At 38.3% G+C, this 27,887-nt stretch overlaps 1 protein-coding gene and 1 long non-coding RNA gene across 2 annotated transcripts in view; both read right to left on the bottom strand.

Annotated features, from left to right (window-relative positions):
- Positions 1-16,866, bottom strand: part of LOC104953630 (kinase D interacting substrate 220) — a 20,613-nt gene extending 3,747 nt beyond the window's left edge. The window contains exons 1-23 of the mRNA XM_010780603.1: positions 16,662-16,866; positions 16,337-16,491; positions 15,236-15,392; positions 13,204-13,340; positions 10,553-10,691; positions 9,321-9,417; positions 8,958-8,976; positions 8,337-8,405; positions 7,227-7,325; positions 6,357-6,455; positions 6,033-6,131; positions 4,600-4,797; positions 4,400-4,498; positions 3,995-4,093; positions 3,588-3,686; positions 3,224-3,401; positions 2,749-2,913; positions 2,388-2,567; positions 2,012-2,177; positions 1,618-1,769; positions 995-1,095; positions 733-918; positions 409-549 (exon numbers count right to left, since the gene is read on the bottom strand). Coding sequence (XP_010778905.1) covers positions 409-549; positions 733-918; positions 995-1,095; positions 1,618-1,769; positions 2,012-2,177; positions 2,388-2,567; positions 2,749-2,913; positions 3,224-3,401; positions 3,588-3,686; positions 3,995-4,093; positions 4,400-4,498; positions 4,600-4,797; positions 6,033-6,131; positions 6,357-6,455; positions 7,227-7,325; positions 8,337-8,405; positions 8,958-8,976; positions 9,321-9,417; positions 10,553-10,691; positions 13,204-13,340; positions 15,236-15,392; positions 16,337-16,491; positions 16,662-16,866 — 3,039 coding nt within the window. The remainder of the gene's footprint in view (positions 1-408; positions 550-732; positions 919-994; positions 1,096-1,617; positions 1,770-2,011; positions 2,178-2,387; positions 2,568-2,748; positions 2,914-3,223; positions 3,402-3,587; positions 3,687-3,994; positions 4,094-4,399; positions 4,499-4,599; positions 4,798-6,032; positions 6,132-6,356; positions 6,456-7,226; positions 7,326-8,336; positions 8,406-8,957; positions 8,977-9,320; positions 9,418-10,552; positions 10,692-13,203; positions 13,341-15,235; positions 15,393-16,336; positions 16,492-16,661) is intronic.
- A 3,240-nt stretch (positions 16,867-20,106) lies between these two features.
- Positions 20,107-27,887, bottom strand: part of LOC104953615 (uncharacterized) — a 15,365-nt gene continuing 7,584 nt past the window's right edge. Inside the window, exon 3 of the long non-coding RNA XR_799244.1 lies at positions 20,107-20,324. This is a non-coding gene — a long non-coding RNA (uncharacterized lncRNA). The remainder of the gene's footprint in view (positions 20,325-27,887) is intronic.

The following is a 27,887-nucleotide window of genomic DNA, read 5'->3' on the forward strand; positions in this document are numbered from 1 at the left end:
GAGTTAACTCAATTATACAAACATGGGTTAATGATTAGAGGTAACTGAGTTATTTATTTTGTTAAAGTTTCAGCAATTCTGTTTACAGTTCTGTTATCACATTATTTAATAGTTCATTTTGTTCAAAATGTGTTTAGTTAATTTAATAATATATGTATTTTTGAATCAAGTATTCATCTGTATTGTTTTCATTGTTAGTTTCCACATGCCTAAAACAACCTCAAGCTAAATCTAAAAGTTGATGGCTAAATAAGAGCGTTTGAGAAATTGTGCAAGGCATACAGTAATAGTCCGAATAGTCGATTAATCGTTTCATTAATCGATAGATTAATCGATTATCAAATTAGTCGTTTGTTGCAGCCCTATTCAGCATAATTCCCAACCACAGAAACATGTGGTCACACCCACCGTGTCCAGCATCTGCAGAACTTTGTCCTGCTCACAGGCGTCCAGTCCGTCGATGATGACGGCCATGCGTGTCTGGTTCTGGGTAAAGCCATCAATGGTTTTGGCCATTTTTGACATTAGTTCCACTTCATGCTTCAGAACCTAATGTGAGACAGAGGGAATAAAAACAATGTCTCAAAACAAGGAAAAGAAACATTGATTGGAATAGTGACTACAGCTTGATAACTATATAAAATAATGGAATGCCCATTCAGTCATGACAACAGGATGTAGAAGAATTTGCTCCTTGATTGGGTGAAATGAATATATGGTTTATTCGCCTACCTTCATAAACCCTTCACTCTTGAGTTTATTTAAGTTGTTGGCAGCACTGTGCAGACGTTTCCTCTGGGAGTTGAGGACAGAGTCAGCCACCTGCCACCAGGTCCTGAAGTTGAGCAGTAAGGCCAGACCCACCACACTGGCCATGGCTATCAGCACTGCATTTACTGTGAAGTTATTAGGGTCCACCTGGGGAAAAAAGCATTGACATAAATGTGTTGCTGATGTCCTGTGACCAAGATGTTTGAGTGCATCTTTAACCAACCTTAAAGATGGCCAACAGAGCCACACCAGTGATCAGGCATCCCAGTGTCAAGACAAACAGCACGAAGGAAGGAACGCAGCATGTTTTCTTCCACTTCTTACCTGGGGTGCCAGAGGAAAGAAGAGGATAATATGTGAGGGGTGTGTTTAGATTATAAAAACACTCAGAAAATACATTTTCTATGTAGATTGAACAAAAACAACCTTCAGATATTAAGATCATTTGAGAAAGGACGTGTAAAATAGAGAAAAGACTGCCTAAACTATTCCTTTGAAGCAGTGCCTACAAGAGTTTCATATTGCTTTGAAAAGAGAATGTCTTTTCTCATTCTCATGGTGCAGTAATTCAAAAGAAGTTTAAATACTACATTTAAAAAAACAAAACTGATTAAGGCGACCAGGTTTACTGTCTTTTTAAAAAGGGCATATATTTCACTTCAAAATCTGTACACACCAAACATGCATATTTTAGTTCATGTCAGCGGTTGACCGGTTAATGCAAGCTCATAATTGCCAATGTAATGAATGTAAATGTAATTTGTGATCTCAATGACTGTCTGACTGTAACTTTGTGTGCTGGTTGAAATGTCAAAACATAACTAGATCTAAAGATGGCAACATCACCTTGGATCTCATCTTTCTTGAAAACCCTGAAGAGCCTGGAGGCCATGAAGCCAAACTCTCTCTCACAGGCATCAGAGAGCGTGGCGATCATCTCAGCCATGGAGGTCTCCCCTCCAACACTGGACAGACGGTTGTAGTCTGTGAACAGGAACCTGTGTCACATGAGAGAAACAGACATTATTCAGGGATTCGCACTGGACTGGGATTACTGTTTTATTTTTACAATGTTGTTAACATTACAATTAAAGATGTAATAGGCAATGGTACTAACCCAGTGAGACTGCAATTTGGATATATTTACTTTTGACATCTGACAGAGCTGTGTGTGTGTGTGTGTGTGTGTGTGTGTGTGTGTGTGTGTGTGTGTGTGTGTGTGTGTGTGTGAGACAATCACCTGACAGGCAGTGCGCGGGTGGTCTGCTCAGGAAGTTCGGGGGGGTTGACAAACATCAGTTTGAGCAGCAGCTCCATGTAACCGACTTGGCGAGCCAGACGGGTGCTGATGACCCACGCCCAGTGCCAGCTCTCCCTCTCACGCCGACTTCCAAAGTACACCAACACTGTGGAGAGAACAAGGGGAATTGTTTTACATTTTTAGTTCACAAGCCAAAAAATAAATAAATTCATGATTACAACGGTAAGCTCTATTCGTGAACATCAGTAAGTGTTTTCCATAAGAATGTCCAAGTTGAGAAGCACAAGTCATCCTCATGTGAAACTGAGAACACTCTAGCTGTAAGTCTTCATGTGTTGCTAATCTGTCTCCTCACCGAAGAAGATGTAGAGCAGAGCGAGGAGGCTGAGGGAGACGGCGATTGCCAGCTGGGGATCGACAGTAAATCCCAGAACCATAGCCAGTGAGCCGCAGAGCAGCAGGGTGAGGAAGACCACCAGCCAGGAGAACTGGAACAAGGGCTCTATCTGCTGGCCTGCAAAGGTCTTCATCTCATCTGATGGACAGAAGGAAGGGAAAACGTTTTATTTCAGTTATTTGAATCATTTATCAGGTGAACAAATCAATAGGTTACAGTCGTATTGAAGAACCTGAGGAAAGGCACAGTGTAAAAAGCTAATTGTCACAATTCTGTATTTTTATATTTTTGTATGAAACAGGTTTTAATGCTTACTTACCCTCCAGTTTCTTAAGAAGGAAGGATTTGCCGCTGCCCCACTGGGCGTACAGGCCAACACAGATCGGGGGCTGCATGGTGGGCTCACTCAGGATGTCTGCTAGAGCACTGCTATACAGGTCATAACCCAACATGTCTCCATCTGACTCAGAGGGGGAGAGGTGCTCTGAGAGAAAGAGAGAGGGAGAGGGAACATATTAAAAAGTGCACAAGAGAATACAAAGTGTGGGGGAAACTTCTGAAGCAATTGGAGTCACAAACTGGTAACAACAACAAAATGCTAGGGCAGCCCCTCCTTAAGGGAGATAGCATGCTGCCCAAGGCTGGGCATCTGCGTCAGAGGGCAAAAGGTAAACATCTATGGAAATTATTCCCTGGAACAAAGTAAAGCAGTTTCATTTCCAATTGCTTCACAGGGCTATGAGCTTGTTTTTTAACACAATACTTTCTGGATATTATGGGAAAAAAGGTCTTACTGGCTCCAAATATCTGTGTGAGGATGCTTTTCTGGTGGGTGCAGTCAATGTTGTATGGTGTTTCTCCAGCTTTGTTGGGGCGGTAGAGCAGGCGGCCATCTTTAGGGTTCCTCAGCAACAGCTCAGCCAGCTTTCTGCTGCGCCCTCTGATGGCAATGTGGAGCGGCGTGTCCCCTTTCTGAAGGGACAAAAAATACATTGGCAGATGTCTATAAGAAAACTCTGGAAAAAACACTTTAAAAAGTGGGCAAAGAAGGAACCTCCAGGTTACTAGATGTAATACCTGTATAAAAGCTAATATGCTGTTATGACGATATGTTTCCATTCAGGTGTGTCTGATGTGCAAGTGTGTTTTAAATATTACCTTCTCCACTGCAGACACCTTGGCTCCTTTATCCAGCAGGAGTTCCACTATCTCTATGTTCCTCATTTTTGTGGATTTGATGAGTGGGGTCTCTCCATCCTAAAATGCAAAGATATACATCATTTAGCATTTTATTCTGAACAAAACACATTCATTTTGAACACTACACAAGTAAGACAGATACAATTGCCTACACACATACTTTCAAAATCCCAGAAGGCCTAGGGTGAGCTCAATCAATCAATATTTAAAACAGATCTTTTCAGGAAGTGTAGATTTCTGTTGTTCCTTTTCTTATTTAATATGGTCAGTGGAAACAATTGAAACTTTGAAACAGCAAACTCAGAATGGTACTTAGTAAACATAATGAAACTTTCTTTACTTTTTTTAAATTGAGTGTGCCGTACCTTAGTGCAGCTCTCGGTGTCCGGGTTACACTGCAGGATGTCTCTCACCATGGAGGCGTTGCCTTTCTCCACTGCCCAGTAGAGGGCAGTCTTTCCATCCTGTGGTGAAAAGGACAAGGATAATATTGTAAAAGATCTAACAAACTGTGTTAAAAATACAAAAAGTAATGTAGACATATATTGTGCAGAACTGATAACGCGTATAAGTATTTGTGTATGTACTCCTAACAGTATGCTGGTGTATATTCGTGTAATCTAATAGAGCAAAGTTTACTTTACCAAGAAACAACAGATCAAACGGTATTGAGTAGCAGTGTGACATATCACATAGGGAACACAAGAAGGCCTCCTGCCTGTTTCAAAACATCAGTAAGGCAGTGGAGATAGTGGGAAAGGAGCTCCTACCATTCCCCTGACGTCAATATCAGCGTATTTGTTCAGCAGAGCTCGGACTATCTCCACATGGCCTCCTCTCACCGCTCCAATCAGCATCGTCTCCCCACTCTGATAGAGATGGTGAAAGGAAAAACAAACAGATGGATTTTATTAGACTCTCATTGCATTTCATTTGAACTACTCTTCTACATCTTGTAAGGAGGCCTCACCCTGTCCAGGATATTGACATAGGTGCCGGCATCCAGCAGGTCCTGTACGATCTCGGTGTGACCGTCCTTGGCAGCAATGGCGAGGGCGGTGTTGCCATCCTTGTCGGTCATGTTGACGTTTGGGTTACTCTTCAGCAGCTCCTTTACGACCTCTGTATAGCCACCTTTCACCGCCACAATCAGAGCCGTCATGGAGTTCTGAAAACATAAAGAAAGATTTAAATTAGCCAATTTTAGGTTCTGTCAAATTGTTCAAGATTACCGCTACAGATGTTTCCCTCTACTTGAGGATTCTGGTTAGTGTAGAAAATGGCAGATGTTCAATAATTGATTGTTGATGATTAAAAAACGTTATTTCCCAAATGTTATCAGTTTAATTCAGCAGCTCTGGGGGACACTTCAGGCTTAATGGCAAATTATTATTGATATATTGTCCAACAAGCACAATAACTCATACATTTACCCAGGCACTAGAGCCTCTAAATCACACATGAATGAATTGCTCCGCAACATCAGCTCCTATAGTTCCATCTGATTATTAATGCTACATATCGAACCATCACATCTATCAGTGTGTGACAGCACAGATGCAACATGACTCGAAGGAGCACAGATGCGCTGTGTCATCGATGCAATCAATTATTTAATATCGCAGTTTACTAATGAGTTTGTGGCGCTCGGGAGCATTAAATCTTGATTATGTGAAAACTACACTGGTGAGAACAGGCCGCTATGTGTGTCAAGGCACCCATGATGAACCCAACACAAAATGAGACGTGTTCAGCTGTTAAAACGCCTCCTGAGACTACCAAATCAGAAATCAACAGTGTTTGGAAATATTGGCAAATATTTTCCTACATCAAATAATTGTGCGGTGCAAAGCCATAAAGAGTGTCGGATCTACAAATATTATTTTTTCTACACATCAAACAATCAAAGGCTTTCTAAACTCTCCAGACATAGCTAAGAACCCTTACAGTAAAATCTACATATTTTAACATTAATATGTAGGTATTGTGATCAAATGTAATAATCAACATTATTTTATTCATAAAAATATCATATTGAACTCTGATCAATATCTTTAGCAACTGTGTACCTGAATTTAACATTTTCTAGATCCTCTTATTTATAATTATGATAACTATAACTGTAAACTGCAGTACTATTTATGTGGCGCAACTATTGTTCAAACAACTTTACTTTTTTTACATCTTTTTTTTATTGAGTTACATTTATACGGTCTGTATTTTTCCAAAACAACGTTACTTTTTGCAGAGAAAATACACTTTGAATAAAAAAGCCCAATACCGCTTTGAAAAGTCAAACTTCAAATCGTCTTTTTAGGTGAAAGCACAATAGGGTTGTATCTCCACTGAATGCTCCTGTAAAATAATAAAGTACTATTCACAGGAAATTAACAATCTACTTACGGCTCCTTCTTGGTCCACATCAGCTCCGTTGGCCAGAAGGTGCATCACAGAGTCGTAGTGGCCTTTCCTCGCTGCCCAGATCAAAGGAGTGGTGCCATACTGCGAAGAAAAATATAAATACATAAGGCATGAGTGGCAAAAATACATCTAATTGACATCTTAGTTACTTGTGAATGATCCAGAATGAAGGTTAATTAATATAGGAAGAGGGAAGATGAACTTGGGGAACAGGAAGGTGGATGTTCACTTGAATCCTACCACTAATTACATTTTCTGTGTGATTAAAAACAAGTAAATGATGAACATCTGTCAGGATGTAGTTACCTTGTCCGAGCAGTTGACCTTGGCTCCGTGCTGCAGCAGGAGATGGACAATCTCTGCGTGGCCTCGACCTGCCGCCCAGATAATGGGGTAGACGCTGTACTGTTGGGCCAGAGCAGAGGGGTGAAGTCATGCTGACAGTAACTAACCATCAGTGTCGGCCTGCGGTCAAACTAAGGCTTTAAGCTACTGAACATGACTAAAACAGCAGATGATGGGGGAGACATCGCAGCAGGCAGGTGAGGAACAAGGTTGTGGTTGTGTTCACATATTCATTACTGTTAAGTTATGTGTACGGACATTCAAATAAATTAAACTTCATCTAGTGAGTTGAAACATCAGATTACAGTTACATGTGTATACTTCCTTTGAAATAAGGCTGCATTCACATGATATGCAATTTTCTTTTTGACACCGCAAGCTTGGGCACTACTTAGTTTTGTTTTTATGGTTACCTTCTCTGCCAACCTGTGCTGCTGATTTGTATTCCATAATTTATTCCTTCTATTCCATTCAATTGCAATGTAAATACTGTTATATTTTACTATATCTTTAATTATTTTTAATATTTTTCTAGTTCTCTACCTGTGTTTTTAATTCTTGTTTTTATGCACCACGACACCAAGTCAAATTCCTACCTACCTGGTAATAAACCTGTTTCTGATTCTGAATTCTGATTGGTTGCACATCGAAAGGTCAGCGGTAACTAGGTCAAATATTAAATCATTTGAACTTTGAGTGCAGCGCTGGGCAACAAATTTGAGCGGAGCAAAATGTCATGTAGTGTAAACACAACTCTTTAAATGTCAATGCTGAAATAAGGGAAAACAGATGCCAATGCTGCTATTATTATGGTGTGTCCAGTCTTAGTACCTGTCCGGTGATGTTGGGGTTAGCTCCTTTGTCCATGAGCATCCGGGCCACATCTGTATGACCTTTGTAGGCTCCCCACATGAGAGCAGTCCACCCTCCCTGAGGAGAATACATGAACACAACACAGTGGAGTTGGAGAGGAGAGAATGTGTTCATGGCTACTCCAGGTATGGCATATGTACTGTGTATGGACATAATTATAGGCTTTAGGGAAAAACAAGCTAATTTCCAGCAGCATAGGTCAAATCTAAGCAGATTTTGTGGTTGGAAAATGTGCTATTTACAGCTGCTGTGACACACATTCCACCAAGTGATCAGTGTCACGCAGTGTGGTTTATAATAATCCTACTGTGATGACTGGCTGTGATCTGTCCTGTGCAGCTTAGACACGCAATGAGTCAGTCTGTGTCCTGACTTCCATAAATTCAAAGAGGCCAAGGACATCAAATCAGACCTAAATGTTTTATCATGTATCATAAAATAGTACAGGAAATAAAAGTGCAATCTTTGAGTGTAACTATAAAAATGTTATACATCAGTTACACTACCTCCCAATGATTACTTCTCATAAGGATGACTTTATTAGTATTTGTTGCTGTTGGTCTGGATCAGGATCTGGATTAATACTGAGCAGAACCCAGAGGTATCACGCTCAGTGGGGGATGGATGATCCCCGCTAAATGTCTCTTAAAATTTGCCGGAAGCACTCCACGGTTTCTGCGATGACAGCTTCTTCTGGTAGCAAGTTCCACTCTCTGATTGTTCTCGGAAAGAAGGAGTATTTAAGAGTGTCACTAGTTGCGAAAATTCGCTCGAAGTTCAAAGAGTTGGCTTTGCGGATTGGACTTCTTCTAACTGGCTCTAGNGACACACACACACACACACACACACACACACACACACACACACACACACACACACACACACACACACACACACACACACACACACACACACAAACCTTGTCCCACAGGGCGTTCTGACTCCCACCTCTTAAAAAATGCCAGCATGGCCATCGCCCTTCTTGGTAATGTGGCAATCCACATATCATCTAGCAGCTATTTTACATATTTATTTTTTACATAATTTGAGTAAATATATTGCAGATACCTGGAGTTGGTCATAGTCACTGCAGGACCTCATATTAGTGTAGGTGTGTTCTCCCTTCACTTCAATCATCTGAAAAAATGCAAAAAGGCGGAATAAACAACTCTCACGGCAGCATCAGATTTCCTTTCATTGAATATGATGAGTAATATTGGATCCCAAAAATGAATAACACTATCTAATGTCAGAGAATGGCTCAAACATCTCCAGTACAGTTGTTGAATTTAAGTTATTCTTTTGTAAAAATGTGGTAAAATATTTGTCTTATTAGGAAACTGATAATCTCATGCACGAAGCACATGCAGTATAAATACTTGCCCTTCATGACGTTGTACCCTTGTGCTTTCAAAAATCAATTGGACCCAAATTGTTTATTTTGTGAACGCTGCAGGGCAGAGACTCCGTTTTTAAAAATGTTTAAAGATGAGTCAGACTAACTTCTTCAGTCAAACAGAGAGGCTGAAGGATGTCAGCGAGACGAGACAGTGACTAGACTGTGACATGCAGAGCTTTTCAAAATCCTTATCAGATCTATCGCATTAGTGCGTTGCAGGGGGTAATTTTTCACTATCTCCTTTTCTAACTGCCTGTCACTTTCTCAGTTTGAGTTAAGTTTCCGCTTACCTTCAGCCTGCGGGATATACTGAGGACGAGAGGAAAAACAAACACAGAGGAACTGTTAGCTGAAGGATGACATTTTTCACCAGCATTTGATGTTTTCAATAACTGGAAATGTCTTATAATTGAAACTAAATCTTGATTCTTATTCAATCATTACTTGAACCTTAAATAAAGCATACGGAAATAAATGTGGAGAAACTTTATTTACAATATTACCAAGAAATAACAATAATAAACATAGAATCATAGGCATGCACCAAGAAACACAAAAATCACAATTATTTTTGAAGGGGGAATAGGATGAACTTAAAATTACACTAAGGATTAAAGTGATGTAAGCTTTAGATTGCTCTTGTAGATTCTTACCCTTGATACTTGTACACATCTACAACAACAGTCATAATGTAGAGGAGCAGCAATACTCCACATATAGTGTAGGGTAAAACAACACCCTCGATCCGGCCTGAAAAACAAGATTAACACATAACAGAAAAACACATGTTATACATCCTATATTGTAAAAAAGGGGGATTTTCATGTATTTTCTATAATAATATTTGTTATCATAATACAATATATAAATACTGAGAAAGTATCAATACACTAAAGCTCCCTCCTTCCCATACATGGATGTATAAAGAGAAGTGGATACAGCGTCAGAGGCCCTGTCCATTCCTTTCAGTGTTGCTCAGTGGCACAACAAGCCCAAATTGAGCAACTGTAGATCCAAAAAGTACCTGGGCACTGAGAGCATGGGCACTTGAGATTTCCCTTTTAAGCCCCGCCTCCGATCTCCTGCTGTCGGCTCAGTCAAATTGAATGGTGAGGGGAAATAACTTTGGTGCGTTTTACAACTTTTATACCCTAATGATTTAAATGAGGGCTATAAAAGTGAGTCAGTGTGAACTATTTGTGGGCCAAAATGACATCAGGCACTAGAAAGTAAGTAAAGTACCACAGGTTGCTTCAAAGACTGGCACTCTTCCTTGGGGCCTTGACCCCATATTGAAAAATGTTGCATTCAAGCAAGCTTCTCTTTTTTAAAAGTTTTAATTTCAAAACAATACTATGTATGGTAAGAAAGTTACAGTGCCATACAGTCATTCCCAATTGGAATGACGATGCAAAGACGTCAAGGGCGCAGATAAAGAAGACCCCTAATCACCAACTAATCAGAACAGGATGGATATTTTTGGCTGGGGGGCTTCATGAATTTCTATATTTATCTATCGGTTATTTACAGATATCCGATTGCAGGTATCATAGTTTTTTTGAGGATCGGAAATGACTTAAGGAGACAGGCGCTGAAATGGAGCATTTCAGACAGAGGTTGAATACATGTAAATGAAACAGTATGTATGAGGAAAAATAAGAAAAGATTAAAGCATGTAAACATGTTCTTGTAGAAACCCAAAATACAACTGTCATCGTAAAGAAAAGCATGATATGTCACCTTTAAGAGTACAAAATTAAAGAGATAACTGTTTTTTAAGTACAAGTGAACTGTTAAAAAAAATGTCCAGCTTGTGATGTACAAAAGGTGCAGAGTAGGAGCATTAGCGCGAGGAAGCAGTATAGTGTTATAGCTCTAGGTTTACCTGTTGTGGTTTTGACCTCCAGAGATACAGGTCTGGACCTCTGAGATGTCATCAGACTTTGAGCCTCACACAGATACAACCCGCTGTCCGTCTGGCTGACCTGCAGGACCAGCTTTTTTCCTTTACCAATCTTAGTCAGCTGTGATGAGGAGAGGCGATAAAAACTCAGGTCAGAACTAGGGGTGTAACGGTATCCGTATTCGTCAAATCATAGACATGAAAGCCGAGAGACCAAAAATAAATAACGGAAGCTTTTGGCTTATTTCAATTGCTATGCGCCCTTGAAACAGTTTCTTATTATTTATTATGTAACATTTTCAAAACATTCTTTTTAGTTTTACAGCTTGATGAAACCTTTTTGTTTGACTTCAGCCATTATAGATAATAATAATAATAATAATAATAGATTTAATTTGTTAACGCTTTTACAGGTGCTCAAAGACACTTTACAGATAATAGTGAAGAAAAAAGAAAAGAGAAGAAAGGAACAACAAATAAATATATAGTTAAAGTTAAAGTCAAATAATACAAAAACAATCACACATGAAAAGCCAGATTGAAGACGTGAGTTTTTAATAATATTTTTGAAGAGGTGAGTTTTTAATAATATGGCCATCTGAGTGTGTGTGGTACTGTTTGTGGTTTGTTTTTAACTTTGTAATACAGTAAATTATTCAAAAGGTTAGAGTTCCTCATTTGTATACTGAAACCTGCACTACTGTTCAAAAATAAATAACAACAAACCTGGAATTATGCATTTGGGACTTTTTTTTGCTTTTTCTTGTTGTATCGAACCTGTACCGAACCGTGAACCCCAAACCAAGGTACGTACCGAACCGTGAATTCTGTGAACCATTACACCCCTAATCAGAACAGTTTTTAAAACATAACCCTAACCCTAACCCCTGTAGTGTTTTGGTTAATAAATGTGTGCCTTCAACAGGAGATTAAGTAGGTGTTGATTACCCATGATTGCCGGGAATTAATGTGCAAAATCAAAAGATCCAAGCAGAACTTTGTGTTACAAAAGACAAGTACTGTATGACCAGATGTGTTTGGATAAGTGCTGTGAATTTATCAGATTTTCCCTATACAATTATCTTTGCCAAATTATTTCACAATTCCTTTTGATTACTGTTATTGTTATACATGTGAAAAAATTGAAACAATTTCAATACTGTCACGTACATTTTTTACGGAAAGTAGAGCTGGTGTGGTCCGAAATGCAAGAGAGTACAGCTCACTTTGAACATTAAGACTTCAATTTAACAAATATCCAGGGAAGGCAAGGCAAGCAGAACGTTGTGTTACAACATACAAGAATCCCACAGAGACTGAACAAAAACCAGGACTTAAATACAAGCAGAGCTGAGGAGGAGATGAAGTGCCGGTGTGCAGGAGGTCAGGTGGTTGTAGGGCTAAAGGGGAACAGGGGAACTAATAAAGCGTGGAGAGATGATCAGACGGGAAAACGCACAATGACAGGAAGTAAAAACAGACAGTGTTTTTACTAAATAAAACAAGTAATAGAAGCGTACACAAAAAAAAATACTACCGCAAAACTCATCTTTGTTTATTGTGCGCTTTTTTGGGGGAGATGAAAAACGTTTTTATGTATGTGGCGTTGGGGAAGGAAGGATGCAAACCGAGAACATAAAGAAAGGGAAATGATTTCAGAGGCGCTGCATTATTTACATAATATTATCATGTGTTTATTACTAACAAGTTATTTTTAAATATCACAGTTATCATACAGTGTAATCGCCTCACTGCTACATATTTTAACAATTTAAAGCATAATCCTTCCAAATCATCTGAAATGTGTTGGATGAGGTTTAGGTCAGGGCTCTGTTTGAACCAGTACAGTTTTACAACAACACACTGGTTTCTTTATGGTGCTGTTTTTGTATCCATTTAGCAAAGGGCCTTTGTTGTGTTGAAACAGGAAAGGGCCATTTCCAAACTGTTGTTGACAGAACACTTTCTTCTTAAATATCATTGGTTCAACATGAAGACCCCATCAAGAGCCTTGTTTCAAATGTGACAATGGACTGTACACTCAAGATCCAGAAAACGATCTGAAGAGCATTGTCCCTTATACTTGTTTCGGGCACTTTTACCCCTTTTTCGATTAAAGAGGTTCAAGGGCTGATTTGGAGTCAGTGCCAAATTGCGAACCAGTTCTTCATTTTTTAATGCAGCAGCTGGGTCGAACCGAGAACCACATAAGTAAGAGGCTGGGGCAAGAATAATCTGAGCAACAACAATAAATGGCAAGTAGACTACGGCAAAGAGTAGAACGTTTTTACAGAAGCAATTGTGCTGAGATTGCAAAGTGACTAGAATGAGGCCTCACACATACAACGTCATGCTACATTAACCAGGTATGCTTGAGCGGTGGTTATGCTAAAAATAATCCATGTTATACAAGAGAAACGTTATTTACGGCGCTATGTTGTCAAACATTTGTAATTCAAACTAAAACAAATATTCACCAGCTGAACCAAACTAGCACCGACACGGGACTAGAACCAAACTGATCTTCAGTAAAAAGAGGTAATATAATTTGTTTAATGAATATGATCATACACGTATAAAAAGTTGCCTAACAAGTAAAAAATAAAAATCAAATAAAGTAGACTGTCTGGTACCTTTCCAAAGTCGTCTCTGTACCAGGTGTAGAGGCTCACAGGGGGGTTGGCCTCACTGAAGCATGTGAGTGTCACCGATTGGCCCTCAAACACATCGGCAGAGTTGCTGACGGTTGCCACGGTGTCTTTAGGACCATCTGTTGGGAAACAGACAGTGTGGTGTTAAAATAATAGTTCGCAAAAATATTAGCAGACTGTCTCGGAAAGTATCTTTACTGTAGTACTATACAGTTCTGAGGTATTCCATCATCTACTTATACTTCACTTCACTACGTTAATTTGATTTGAATTTGAATTCACTAGATAATGCAACATGAAAGCAACAGCATTAATAAGTAATGTTATAGGTTTGGATAAGAGAAGACTTTGTAAACTTCACAAAGTACCCAGCACTTTTTAAAGTAAATAACATGATAGCCCCTACTTCCCCAGCTGCACTGTAATGTACAATAATAAATCATGAATAAGCGTATAAATGTTCAGAAATGGGCCATTGTGAAAAATGATTAGTTTTGCTTTTTGATGCTGATACTTCTGAATGAACTACTTTCAATCGTGCTTATACACGCTATTTCTACTTTAATTTAGGTCAGTTCTGAGCTCCTCTAACACACAGTACCACTGCCTGCCGTACAGTAACAAAGGCACCTTGTCATGTTGCAGCCATATAGTTTACTATTAATTACTTCTGTCAAAACCAAGCTAAGACTTGTTCAGCTCTTTAAACACTGACAGCTTTAAAACAAAACTTCCGTCTTCGCATGAAAATAAAATCCCCTTCAGGTCAAGTGAGTAAAAGTCATGTTGAAACAAGTCGGTATGTGTATTCCCATAACACGCTCTGCTGTCTCTCACACAGCTAAATGGTCAATAAATCAGTGTCAGTTTGTTCATAATGAGGGGGGTAGGAAGAAGAAGGAAGGGAAGAGGAACTTGTTAAATGTGTCAGTGAGTATAATAATGTATACATCTGTCCATAATGGTTATTATTCAGAGATTCAAAGAGAAAAATTGACTTCTTTCAGTGAGTTTACCAGACTAATTATATTTGTAAAAATACTTTTTGCACATTTCATGTATTCTGAGGATGTGGTTTCCACAATTTAGTTAAGTCAAAGCAATATTTGTTATATAGACATAGATAGACATAAGGTTTGTTTATACCTCAAATCAGTTGCAGAAAGTAAAGTACAATTTTGATGTACTCTTACTTTACCTATTTCCATTTCCTGCTAAATTATACCTCAACTCTACAACAATTCAGAGTTCAGAAACAATTCAAGTTACCTGTTACAAATAGATTATAAAAACTAATCAATCGACAAATGATGTGATATAGATATGATATGATTATGAAATATGATATGTTGTTATAGATTAAGCTGCAATGTATATAATGTGAGTATATAATCAGCTGCAACATTAGCGTAAAAGGCACCAATGCATCAATGCTTACTACAGTTAATCTGATATGGGCCATTGTGCATAATGAATACTTTGAGTTTTTGTACATTCTATTGATAATAACGTTGTCATATTACTTGAAGGGGCGCTATTTTACTGGAGGGATTTTCCCTTTCCTGTCGTGTGTTGTATAGGTTTTTGTGCATGTAAATGGTCTGCAAAGGCTAACATCCCAAAGTTCCCTAAAGAGGGAGTTTCTCTCCCACACAATACAGCCCTCAGCAGTGGTTGAAGAAGCATTCAGATGTATAAGTAAAAGTAACAACAATTATTTCATTATTATCATCTACAGTAAGTACCTCAAAAGTTTACTTAAAGTTTATTTCCACCACAGACTCTTCTGACTTCTCCTGTTTGTATTTCCTCCTGTGGAACAGCAATATATTTTATGTGTGCAATTTTACTAAATTGGTTATTAATGTTATAACAGATCATCCTCTGCATGAAACATTTACCCTACACTTCTCAGAGAGGTTTTTGAACTCTCCTCTTCTTTTAATTGAATGACATTTTGGGTTAACTATTGTAGTCCCTAAACAGATTGGATAATACACAGTGAGTGTCTCACACAGGACGCTGAGCCTCTGAGAGGTTGCAGACGAGCGGCTGCTGCCCCCTGCTGTCAGCGGGTAGGTCACAGAACAGGAGAAGCTCTGGTTGTTGTGGTGCGCTGCAGCACTGAAGGTCAGCGTGGTCATCATGATCATCTGTCCATCGTCTAAACTCTGGCAAAACAGAGAGGAATCACCTAATTACTGACATGTTGTCAAGAGGGTGTAGATCAATTTTTGAATAATAAGAATCTGTTAAATATTACAAATATATTATCAAAATACACTCGATAAAAGGGATCATAATTAAGATACTGTCAAATAATGTTGCATTTTTAATCATGAGACAGCAGTGGAGCTCATTTTAACTCTAGATATACAGTTTGGTAGTCTAATCTTTAATTTTGTAATCAAATGTTGTTGTTTTTTTATTTCTGTCTTAATGCTAAAGCAATGTGTGACTACATTTGTCAAATAATATTAGTAAAGTAAACAATTGTGCAACATTCCCGTCTTAAATGTAGGAAGAAGCAGAGGTGGAGTACCATAAAATAAACATACTAAATACAAATATATGTATTCAAATAATAAGACTGGAAGTGTATGATTAAATGCTTTACCTATTGTGAATACAAACCAAAGCCATTAATCAATTTATTAGTGGAAAAAAACGTTATATATTTGATGTATTTTATATTTACCGATCATTTTCCCAAATATATATTCTTTTAAACGAGTGATAAATAAGATCTTCAGATAATTCATTTCTAATTTTTGTAAAAAAAAATATTAAACTAATTAATAAACCCTACTGTTCTACTGAGTTACATATCACTTAATAACATGAACACACACATTGTAGTTTTCTATTTAAAAAAATCCCAACAAAGGTATTAATTTCTCCAGTGACATTTTTCTAAACATGCTTAGCTTTTTTTTTTTTTTTAAAGGATTGTGCTCTCTGTGGCTCACAGCCCCAAGACATACAATATTTCAAGGTGATTCTTTGAATTTGGCAAAAATATAGAACAACGTCAACCTCATTGTGTAGGTGGGCTATGATACATAATATGATCTACAACACTGTGAATAAATGAAAACCATGAATAAGTGATCACCTGCATTTGTGTAGACTTTTGACTAGAGTTGTCTTCAGGTGACCAGGTGATGGAGGGGGGCATGTTGTGGCAGGGCACCGGGACTGAACACTGCAGGCTGACCTGGGCCCCCTCTGACACCTGACCCCCAGAGGACAACAGGGAGGGGGGGAGATCTGTCCAGCAAGAATCAGATGTGAAATATCACAGGTAACAAAGAAACAGGCAGAGCTACATGACTGTAATAGTTGAGGAATAATATTAGTCAGATGTACATTTGAAGTTAAGACAGAAGGACCACAATTAACCATTTTCAACTGCCTGTGTTCCTTTCATCCATTCATACCTGGTTGGGCATTAATTGTGACCCCATTATCGAAAGTGTACTTTGTGAGTTCCGTACACTCAAGCCTGAAGAAGTACTTGTCGTTGTTGTCCTGTCGGAAGCCATGGAAGGTTGTAGTGCAGTTCTTCTGTGTGACGTCCCCTGTTATTTCCCCCTTGCAGTAGAAAACGTTGTTTACATTTTTGTGATGGTCAGAAGTTTCCATAGATACCAAAATACCAAATATGTGTTCTTTTGATTGGATCACAACTGCCGTTACGCCAATTTGGGCCTGGGGTGTAGAGTTGGGGCTATGGACCATGCTTATCTTGAATCCCAACCTTCATTATGATCTCTACTACACACCTGTGAAGTTCCGTGATTGCATCTTGAATGGTTACGACGCCATGGCTTTGACAAATTCTGTCCACACACACACAAACTAACAAGTTGCAAATAATAGAGGCTGGTACAAAAAGAGGACCTACTTGTATGAGGTTCAATTGAGGAGTGTGTGCTATGAAGACCTTAGAACCACTCATTGATCCTTTCCTCCAAACAACACCCTTTGAGCAGTTGAGGATGTTTGCTTCCTCATTTCTTGGGATCGTGAAACGGCATGGAATTGTGACACAGGAGTCATTGATGACCAAGATAGTTTTAGGCAGAATTACCGACCAAGTTTGACAAGAGACACCTAGAGGGGCAAATTGAATGTCTTTAAAGTGCAGATTATCAGGACGAACAATGGACATATACTCTCTACCAAAGTATTTCCTATTTCATTCAATTTCATTTGAATAATTTACTGGCCCAGGCTCAGAAGGAAGCTTTCATTCATTGGAGTGGAAAAAGACAATCAAATACAAACTATACTTCCACCTTTTATAGTAGCAATCAGGGAACTACTTACCTTGCATAAGAGCGATGAGCAAAGTGACAACTGCCAAACCAACGCCCATTGCAGCTGAATGAGACAAAGAGTTTATATCCAGGATAACTATTGAACTTAAAAGAATAAAGAGAGAGAGCCAATGCCAGTGAAAAATAAACGTCATAGAGAAATAATTTGCCACTGATTTCCACAAGAATATTGTCTTCACATCACAACACTTTGACTTAATCAATAAAAGTAAGTATATGTTTAGTATTAAGCTATTATTAAAGTTAAAACAATTGTATTCAGGAAACCCAAATCCCCACTTTAAACAATTCAATTATTTGTACCTGCCGACCGAGTGATGTTGAGCAGACTTCTGTGGTTTTGTGGATGTGATTGTAATTGTGATGTGGAAGAGGAATTTATTATGTTAAAAAAGGAAGTGTTGCAATCAGGAAATTGTAGCATCTGAACTTCTGATCTTCTGTATTCTGTTTTATGTGGTAACATCTCGAATGTGTGTGTTGTGTTGGTTCAGCTCTATCAAACAGCACAGTGTGATGGATATATTCTGCTATTGATGTTGTTTCAATAAATCACTTACCTTTAAGGCCATCTATTCAGCTATAAACTCAAAGCTCACACTGCTGGCATGGTGACCTGCTCCATCGAAATCAGTCGCATTGACCCGAAGACACATTTTGAGTTGTATACACTGTTGGAAAGAGGAGATTCCTAGCTTTCTAATGATATCAGGATTGTTTTTGTACTCCATATATTAAGCAAAATATGTCACATTATATAATGACTGTCATCATTTTGAGAAAAAGGCCTTCAAAGTTTCCTCTTCTCTGGAATCCATCGATCTGATTGATTATTAGCGGAGCAAATGATCAAAGTAGTACGGAGGGAAGATATTTTCTTTTGGATTACTGGTCTGGGGGAAGCTCGTGAGTGTGTGCGTGTATATACCAGGTATATACGCGTATGTGTTTGTGTATTTTTGCGTTTGTGTGTGTCGTGTTTGTTTCGTGGGGAAAACACTCATGAGAAACACCGGCTGTTGTTATGCCTGCTGTGACGTAAAGTTACTCCGTTCTCCGCTTGTAATTATGCCATTACAAGCTTCAAAGTTGTATTTATCATCTGAATTTGCCAAAACAAGTTTAATAATCTGAAAGCCAAGACTTTGTTTTTTTTCAATCCAATGAAAACAAACTGTAATTGACCCTGCCGTGTTATCTATGATTACTATACGCCTTACATTGATAATTTCAGCGGAGGGAGGGGAAGCGGCGCTGCGGAAGAGCAGAGTGGCGAGGGAGAGCTGTCTTCTTCCCTTTACAAGCTTCAAACATGTATTTATTGTGTGATTTTGAAAATACAAGTTTCATATTTTAAAAGCCAACACTTTGTTTATTTAAAATCAAACAAAACACCCGAACCCCAAAAACCTTTTTTTTCCGCAAATCCACGTTTATTTTGAAATGAGCCGTTGCGACTTCCGACTGATTTCGATAGAGTGGGTCAATTTTTAGCCAGTATAAAGTCTACCATGTTCACTGTGTTAGCAGGTTAGCATGCTAACATGAGCTCAACAAACACAAAGTACAAGTGAGGATAATGTGAATGGTTTTGGAGATATTTGAAAAAAATGTATTCATGGTGGCATTTCTGTAAAAAGTCACCAAAGTAAGTCCAATGTGAATCTTGAATGTCTGTTGGCCTACACATGTTGAGCTAATTCATTCAGCAGATGCTTAGGTAAGTGAACATTTCAAGGGCACTAGAGAAAAAGTCAGGAGGTCCCCTTAGCCATTAAAGTTCCTCCTCTGGCCATGGTGTATATCTGTACCAAACTTCATGCCATTAAATGCAATAGATGAGATATTTGGGACTGGACCAAAATACCAAAGCATTGTCACGCTGTTAAGATGGGTACAAAGTGGAGAAAGATACACTTAAATGCAATCAAACTTGATTAGACCTGACCTGAGCAGTAGGCTATGTATTTTCCCTTTTTGTGCACACTAGAAAGGTTTTAGCAAGTCTCCGAAACTGGAATGTAACAATGAAACTTCCCTTTGTGCCACTAGAAGGCAGCATAAGCATGGAAACCAGATGCTTCAAATTACAGACACCAGAGTGCAGCATTTTTGTTTTATACACATATGCAACCCTTACTAATCTCTGCACTTACATTATATGAATTGTCCCAAACACTAAAGCTTACACTCACGCTTACTATGATTTTAATTTAATCAAAATCCTAAAGAAAGGTTGACCCCTCAAACAGCCCAATGAAGAAGTGACAACATGCCCTCAGGCTGATAGTCTAAAACTATCATGATCCTTACAAAGATAGAGGTTGTTGAGGCAGAATCTCTGCTTCGCGCGTTCCTCTATGAGTTTGTTTTAAAAGAAGGAAAAGTCAAAGCACCAGGATAAGGGTTAAACAATAATCTGCTTTAATGGTAGAAACATACAATACATCACCTAATCACCTAATCACCTAATCACGAAGCACTCTGCAGAGTACTCCGGGCTCAGGTTCTACCACCGTGTGAGACACGTCTCAGGGAACGGCAAGTCAAAAACAAGAGCGCCGATCTTCAAAATAATCACAACATTTATACACAGGTGGGGAGGAGTTTTATCGCTTGCTCTTCCCTAGCTATTTGTTATTGGCGAGTTCACTTCTGAGTGAGCTAGCCAGTGAGTTGGCAGTGTTCCATTGGTCGGTTTCACTTCTGGGCGGGACCCCAGGTAGTGAGTCAGCAGTTTGTTGATTCAATCTGTTGCTTCTGTGCGCGTGTGTTTGTCCCTCTGCCCTTTGGCAGATCCCCCAATCAATGATTTGGATTCATGACAGAGGACTCTTTGACAGGACACATACTCATTCCCCCTAAACATCTTCAACACACACACACATCCTATCATGTATCTTATCACACAACAGTCACATGTTTTTCTCTATGAAAGCCATATTTGTAAATATCCAAACGCCATCGTCCCATGACATCTTTAGGATTAGGTAAATAACAAAGCTTAACTGTTCCCATGGCCTAAGGCCTTCCCTGAACTTCCCTTCACCCCAAAGTCAGCTTACTTTAGAATGAATACATTTAAAAATGAGAACAAAGGACTATTAGTCCTTTGTTCTCATTTTTAAATGTATTCATTCTAAAGTAAGCTGACTTTGGGGTGAAGGGAAGTTCAGGGAAGGCCTTAGGCCATGGGAACAGTTANGTTACAGTAAAAGTCCTGCATTCAAAATGTTCCTCAAGTGAAAGTAGAAAAGTATTATCATCAAAATATAGTGAAAGTAGCGACAGTAAAAGTAGTCATTGTGCAGATTGGTCCATTTCAGAATAATAGATATGATATGTTTTATAATGATTGATCATGAAAGTGTTCTCAAAGCTGGTAAAGGTGCAGCTAGTTTGAATGACTTTGTATACTGCAGGGCAGCTTGTGGATTTACTCCAGGTGGAACTAAAGTCTGATTTAACACTTGATTAGATTTCACATCATTCATCCACATCTGTAAAGTAACTGAAGGTATTAAATACATATAGTGGAGGAAAAGTACACCATTTACCTCTGACTTGTGTTTACTGCCAACCTAAAAGTACCTAAAAATATTGTAATCAATAATGTATTGAAAAGTTATTTGGCTGATTGTTGTATATTGGCTCCGCCAGGTTATATGGGATGCCCAGTCTACGTACAGATGGGTCACTCATTTTGAAATATTAAACTTAGTTTTCTTTTCTTTAATTTTTCATTCTCATGTAGAATGCTATCACGAAACACACATTTGGTTGTTTATAGCATAAAGAACATCTGATTTAATATGAGGTAGGGAAATAATCATTTGAGTATAAGTACGTGTATATAAATGTCATTTACAATAGCTGTAAGATGCTTGAAAAGTTTGAAAATGCACCTTGAAAATGCTTAAAGTGCTTGAATTTGACTTTGGAAAAGGTGTAAGAACCCTGCATGCGGTACACGGAAGAATCAATGGACAGTGACGTATCTCCAACGAGGGGAGATATTTTCTGTGTTAGAGTTTTACTCGCTACAGGGTGCACTTTGAGGGTTTTGAGTCTGCAGACCGTTTACATGCATAAAAACCTTCATAACACACAAGGGGACGGGTAATAACTGGAAAAGCATGACATGGGCCCTTTAAGATGGCAAATCAAGACCAACATTTATGAAAATATCAGTACAAAACAATTATACTGTTATTTTTATTTTATTTGGTTTAACCTTCAAATCTAATGGTGTTATCTGACGGATCACATTTACTTTTTAGAGACAGCAAGATTAAAAAGAAAGTCAATGGAAAATGGTTTAGTTACAATTCAAGTTTTTTTTTCCAAGTAGGTTTCCCGTTCAAAGGATTTGGCCTATTTCCTAAAAAATGTATTAAAATGTAGATTTAATTTTCTATTCTTTAAATTTTGAATAGCAAAAATGTAAGGTACAATTTTAATTAAAAAAAAAAAAGTAAAAATATATGGACATATCTTTTTTTATGGTTAAAGAGATATACAACTGTGTGCAGCCTGACAGCATATAACGTTCAATGGCATCAATTTCTGAGGGAAGCAGGTTTAAATATGTAAGTATGTGGTTAGCTGGGACATACTAAGTCAGGGGTGTCAAACTCAAGGCCCGGGGGCCAAATCCGGCCCGTGACTTCATTTCATGCGGCCCCTCAAGAGCTTGCAAAGAATATAATATGTTTATTATACGGTTACATGCCGATTTAGAGAAGCACGTTGCCCATAAACTACATGTTCCACAATGCATCTCAAATTTGACTTTTTTTCTCAGAATTTGACTTTTTTTCTCAGAACAAGTTTTTTTTCTCAGAATTGGACTTATTTTCTTCAAAATATTCATTTTTTCTTAGAATTTGCCTTTTTCTCAGAATTGGATTTTAAAAAAATAATTCTGTAACATATTCAGTGAAGAGACTTGCAATGATTTTCCCTAGACTTCTGCTTTCAGACGTAGTTAATTATGAAGTTATTACCCTATCCGATAATAATCCAATGCAGAGGCAATAATGTCTTATAATACATTATTTTATATATATTAAATATTTATATACGTATTTTGATATATAGTCTTAAAGTTACAACCGGCCCTTTGAGTGCAACCATAATGCTAATGTGGCCCGAAGAAATTTAGTTTGACACCCCTGTACTAAGTGAAGGACCAGTGTTTACACTTACAAGGCAAGTTTAGAAGAAGATCAGAGTTTCAATTTAATATAAAAAAAATATTAAATGGTTTGTGCTTAAATTGACTCTGGAGTTTGTCAATTATTAACCAAGAAGTTGAGTACTTAAGAATCAACATGAAAACACTAACTCTGGTTCCTAGCAGAACACATAATGTAGAAAAATAGATTGATTCTCGACGACCAGTTTGCATATTTATGGTTCATTCAATGTCTCCTCATTATTTTAAAGAAAATGTATTCATGGCATTATGTGTCTCTCAAAAAGTACTTGCTGTTGTAAACAGTGATTGGAGAAAGGAGAAACCATGATGAATAATCATTCAAAAGTTACCATTTCTCAGTAAAACTTCCACCACCACCTCCATAGTGTTACAGGATGTTTACATATAGGCCTCCCTCTGCCCGGGTGTTTTCATTCTGGATGTTGCTTGTCTCCACTCTACCTTATGGTGCTGTATACATGTTACTATTTTTACTTCCTGTCTCTAGAACATGAGCAACAACAAAAAACCCTACCCTATAGAGTACATACAGCTTCAACAGTAACCCTTAATTATTAAAGGAACTTCATGCCGCGATGATCAGTCCTCAGTGATGTCCCTCTCATGTTAGCTAATGATAACTCTTCACCTGTCTGACCTTTTTCCTAAAATGTCATATCGAAATAGTTCTGGCAATGAAAGAATAGCACTTCTGTAAAGGAAGGCAGCTGTCCTCCACATCATTAAAAAAGATAAGTAAGGGTGCTTTTTAGAGGAAGTGTGGATGATATGCACACTGCATACCCCTAACCTCCTAACAAAAAAATAAATGTGTCAATTTACACCCAGTATTCATGGAGATTTGCAGATTAAGATAAGGCTCTCTATTCATCTGTATTATACCATTTGTATAACAAGATTACAGTGGTGGTAGGATTGTTTCCGACTTGTTTGATCCAAATATTTTCTAGAACTCCAGAGCATTGTAAAGTACAAAAGACAAAGTCTATTGAAAAAGGATAGATGTAATAACAAAAAAAATCACAGTTTTTCTTTTAATTAATTTCATATTTAGCTTCAAGCTTTTTTTGCATAACATCAATGTAGCAGCACTATAAAATACATATTTATAATCTAAATAACAAAAATCTAATCTCTTTTCGCATTTTTTCATAGTGATGATACAGTATCATGAAATATGATTACAATTGATTGACATTCAAAGCTTCATTCCTTAAAAGAGGATTCAAATGTTTAATAAAAGCATAGGTAGAGCCTTGGATCCATCTTCCACAACTTAATCAAGTGAAGACAAGGAGTGTGTGTGTTGCTCCCTCTGGCAGTGTCTGAGCTGTCTGCTGGATATGAGAAATGAATATGTTATAAATCAATCTGAAGATGATTAAGCTAGACTATAGCACACCCGAATCCCAATATTTATCTCGGCTCATTCTTGATGCTTTGATACTCGACTATGAAATATGTTGTTTTAAATATCTGAATGCAACGTTCAGTGCTATCAAATATTCACATAATAACCTGTTCAGAAACATACGGCTGACTCTGATAGATTGTAACTGATGAGGATTCATTGTGACGCCTAAATTGTTTTATTCACACTCTCAAACTTCCTTAAGATGTTTGATTTCAAAAGCACAACAGTGTGATGTGGCTGACAAGCCCTTAGGGCTACATATGGTATCTCTGCACACCCACCTTCACCCCACCCCCCTGCCACCCTAACACTCACATGCTTTCTGTGCCGGATGCTGTCTTCTCATAAATCCTCCCCTCCCATCAGCCACGGCACTTTGAGTAGGTGACATCTCTCCAACCTCCTGCAGAGTAGAAAGTTGCAGCTTTCCTCCAGAGTGATCCATTTCAAACTGGGAAAACATGTAGGCTGGAAACACAGCAATGCTGAAGACACATCAGCTCTCAACATTTGCTAACTGCGGTGAGCAACAGGATGGAGACAAGTTATATTCCCCTAGTGTCTAAAATGAGTGAAAATAGAAATGAAATGCTAGTGGGCAAAGGGTTGTGCACATTGTGTGTCAAGCTGCTGGCAGTAAAGCGACACACAGCCGTATGAAAGAGGAATCTGCTTGTACGACTGGTTTAGCCCCTGAGCTGAAAGCAGAGTGAATGAAAGAGAACACATTTATGTGACTGAGCAATGGCCACTCAACCTGCTGTCGATAAAAATACCTCTCTAGAAGTTTCTACAAGTAAGGATGTACTCTCCTCAACACATAATCCCTGCATTGTTCCCTTTCTCTCTGCTCAGTCTGTTCCTCCTGCGCTACTTTTTTAAAGAGAGCATTTAAAAAAATGCTTACAAGAAATGGTAGCAGAAGAGACTATTAAACTGTCACTTTCTGAATAATCTCTTCACATTAGTCTATCACTACTATTTCGGCCTCTCTATCCATCTGATATACTTCTGAACTAAGGCAGGCTGAGACATTAGAACATTGTACATTAGGTTTGTTGTAAATACAGCATTGAGTATTTCAAGTATTGTTAAGTCAGCATTATGTTTTCAGTTGGATATGCATGCTTCATACATGAACGGAGCCACAAAGACATTTAAAGGATTAGGTGGTATTAAGGAATTAAGGTAGCATAAGAGTAAACGATAGGGAGACAGAGCATTGGTGTTATTCAGGTAGGTGGAAATGTGCTTAATATCATGACCCAAGTTCTGTTACAAGGAAGAAAAAGAAAATAAAGTGTATACTGTAATCTTGCTTTTTTCACAACGTTTAAATTGCCCAAAATCAAATGACTGAGCAACCTATGAACCCCATATTGAGGGGACTTTTTTTATTGCTTACACTCAGCAGTTAGTCAATTTTGTTCAGCCTTCCAAAAGAAAATAATGTTCAGTTAGCTGCTGCCTGCTGCTGTCCCATAATTCAGTGCAGGTGACATGTCATTTTGTCCACACTGAATGTTTCCCATTAAGATCTGTAAGGTGTAAAACGAGTGGGGACGACTTTATTTTTAGGCTTTTTGAGCACTGAGTTCTCATCATGTGGGTATGTGTGGGGCGCAGTGTTTTGTGCTGCACCTTGTAAGGTGTTATCACACCTTAGGTGTAACAAGAAAGAATGTTCTCCACCAAATGATCAGTAATGTAGCACAAGTGTTGTTGCAGCTTTTGTCCTGACTCAAATTTCTCACCTATTCAATGGATTTGCACGCACTTTCATGGAGCCTAGTAGGTCATGCATGCAAAGAACATTAGTAACCCCCTGACTTTACTTCTAGCACCATTTATGTCCTGCAAAATATATGCTTATAATATTATTTTCCTCTCAAGATGAATTTTGTCAACTTCAGGGATCCTTTGGCTCTGCTTGCACAATAAACTGAACACTGTTTACCATGACCGTGCATTCCCATCATCCTCAGCTATACTGTACGTTGTTTAAAGCTGATTACCAAAAAAAAACAAAAAAAAAAAACTAAACATAATACCTGCTAAACATCAGCATCGTGGCATTGTGTTAGCATCTTAATGTTAGCATCCAGCTCAAAGTGGTGCTAAGCCTCTGAAAGAGACACTAGGATATCTTTACTATGTAGCTACCAAAAAGGGGGCTTTAAAGTTGTTGATTAACTTTTGACTATAAAGTGGGATATACTATTTTAACCCATAGCCGGTCTACTCTTTAGCAGTCTACAGTAGCATTCATTGAATCGTGAAACCCATAATGTTCACAGGGACTATAGTACCTGTTGAATCATTGATGGTATTACGTGACAAATTAATGTTTACAGTTATCTTCCATCAAAAGCACACCACCTCTCCTTGCTCTGGCTTTAGAGAGGGGTCATGCGTTTCTAATAAAAACCCCTATGACTCAGCCTATTGAACTGGTTTTACACTTCAGAGGATTAATCCAAAAAGCAATGCATGTTTATCTTGGAGAGTTTGTTCCCAGGTGTGTCTGTCCACAACAGCTGGTTGTGGTCGAATTGTCAGTTTAGTTTAGGAACCTTCCTGAAGGAAGGAAATGACCCGAAAGTACTTCAGTGGCCGTTCACGGAAACAAACGATCGTAACCGAGAAATTATATCATGAAAGTTACGGTGCTTATTAAGCATTTTACAACTTATGTGGTAACTGAACGTTCAACACTATAATATCAAAAGGAGAAATATGAACTTTTTTCCAGATATGATCAAATAAAGTCTCAGTGTTTACTGAGCTGTGTGGGGCAGAGTTTCCGTTAGAATTTTGTTTTGCCGGTCAACATGTCCGTTAAAGTTTAAATCTTCTGGACAAAATGAGAAAAGTGCCGGTCAAAGATCTTCTTTGTTATTTATTGAGCTTTAAAACAAATTGATATGATTCGATATTAAACAAACGGATTTTAGTAGATTAACTACATTATTCAAAAGTGTACAGTAATTTATAACTAGAGAATGCAATTCCTGAAGAAATTGCTAGTGGGAATGCTTTATGCTGAAAATCTGACGCTAAACTGCTATGTTGAAATGTAATGTGTAAGAAGAAAGTGAAGAATTTAGATTGAAATTATACATGAACACTGGGGGCTTCAATGTGTGATGAGAGAAGAATATAAAGTAAAAAGGCTTGGAAAAGCAGCAGAATATTTGAACTGCAAACTTTTGAACTAACTTGATGGCGAATGATCTGTCGCCATGCCAACGGCATTTGATGACATCCCATAATACGCTTAGATGCGTTGATGGCTGCATCGTTACCAAACCTGTGAAGTTTTGGGCCGTTTGGAGCATTTTCACTGAAGTTATGAGAGAACCTTGTTTCAAGGCGAGCATTGTGTTGCCATGGGAACGGCATTTGAAGAAATCTTAGAACTGTCCCGTAGATGTCTTCACGGCTGGACTGTTAGCACACTTGTGAAGTTTGAGCACTTTTTGAACATTTGCATAGGAGTTATAGCGACATCATGTTTTATGGCGAGGGATGCGTTTCCATGGAAAGGGCATATGGTGAGATCTCAGATTTGGCGTAGAGCTGTTGAGGCATGGACCGGTGATATACAAGTGAAGATTGGGGGACGATTGGATGGTGTCGATGGGACTTACAGCCACATCGTGTTTCATGGCGAGTGGTCCGTCGCCAT

Source organism: Notothenia coriiceps, unplaced genomic scaffold, assembly GCF_000735185.1.
Source record: "Notothenia coriiceps isolate Sejong01 unplaced genomic scaffold, NC01 NC01_scaffold00022019, whole genome shotgun sequence".
Classification (NCBI taxonomy): Eukaryota; Metazoa; Chordata; class Actinopteri; order Perciformes; family Nototheniidae; genus Notothenia; species Notothenia coriiceps.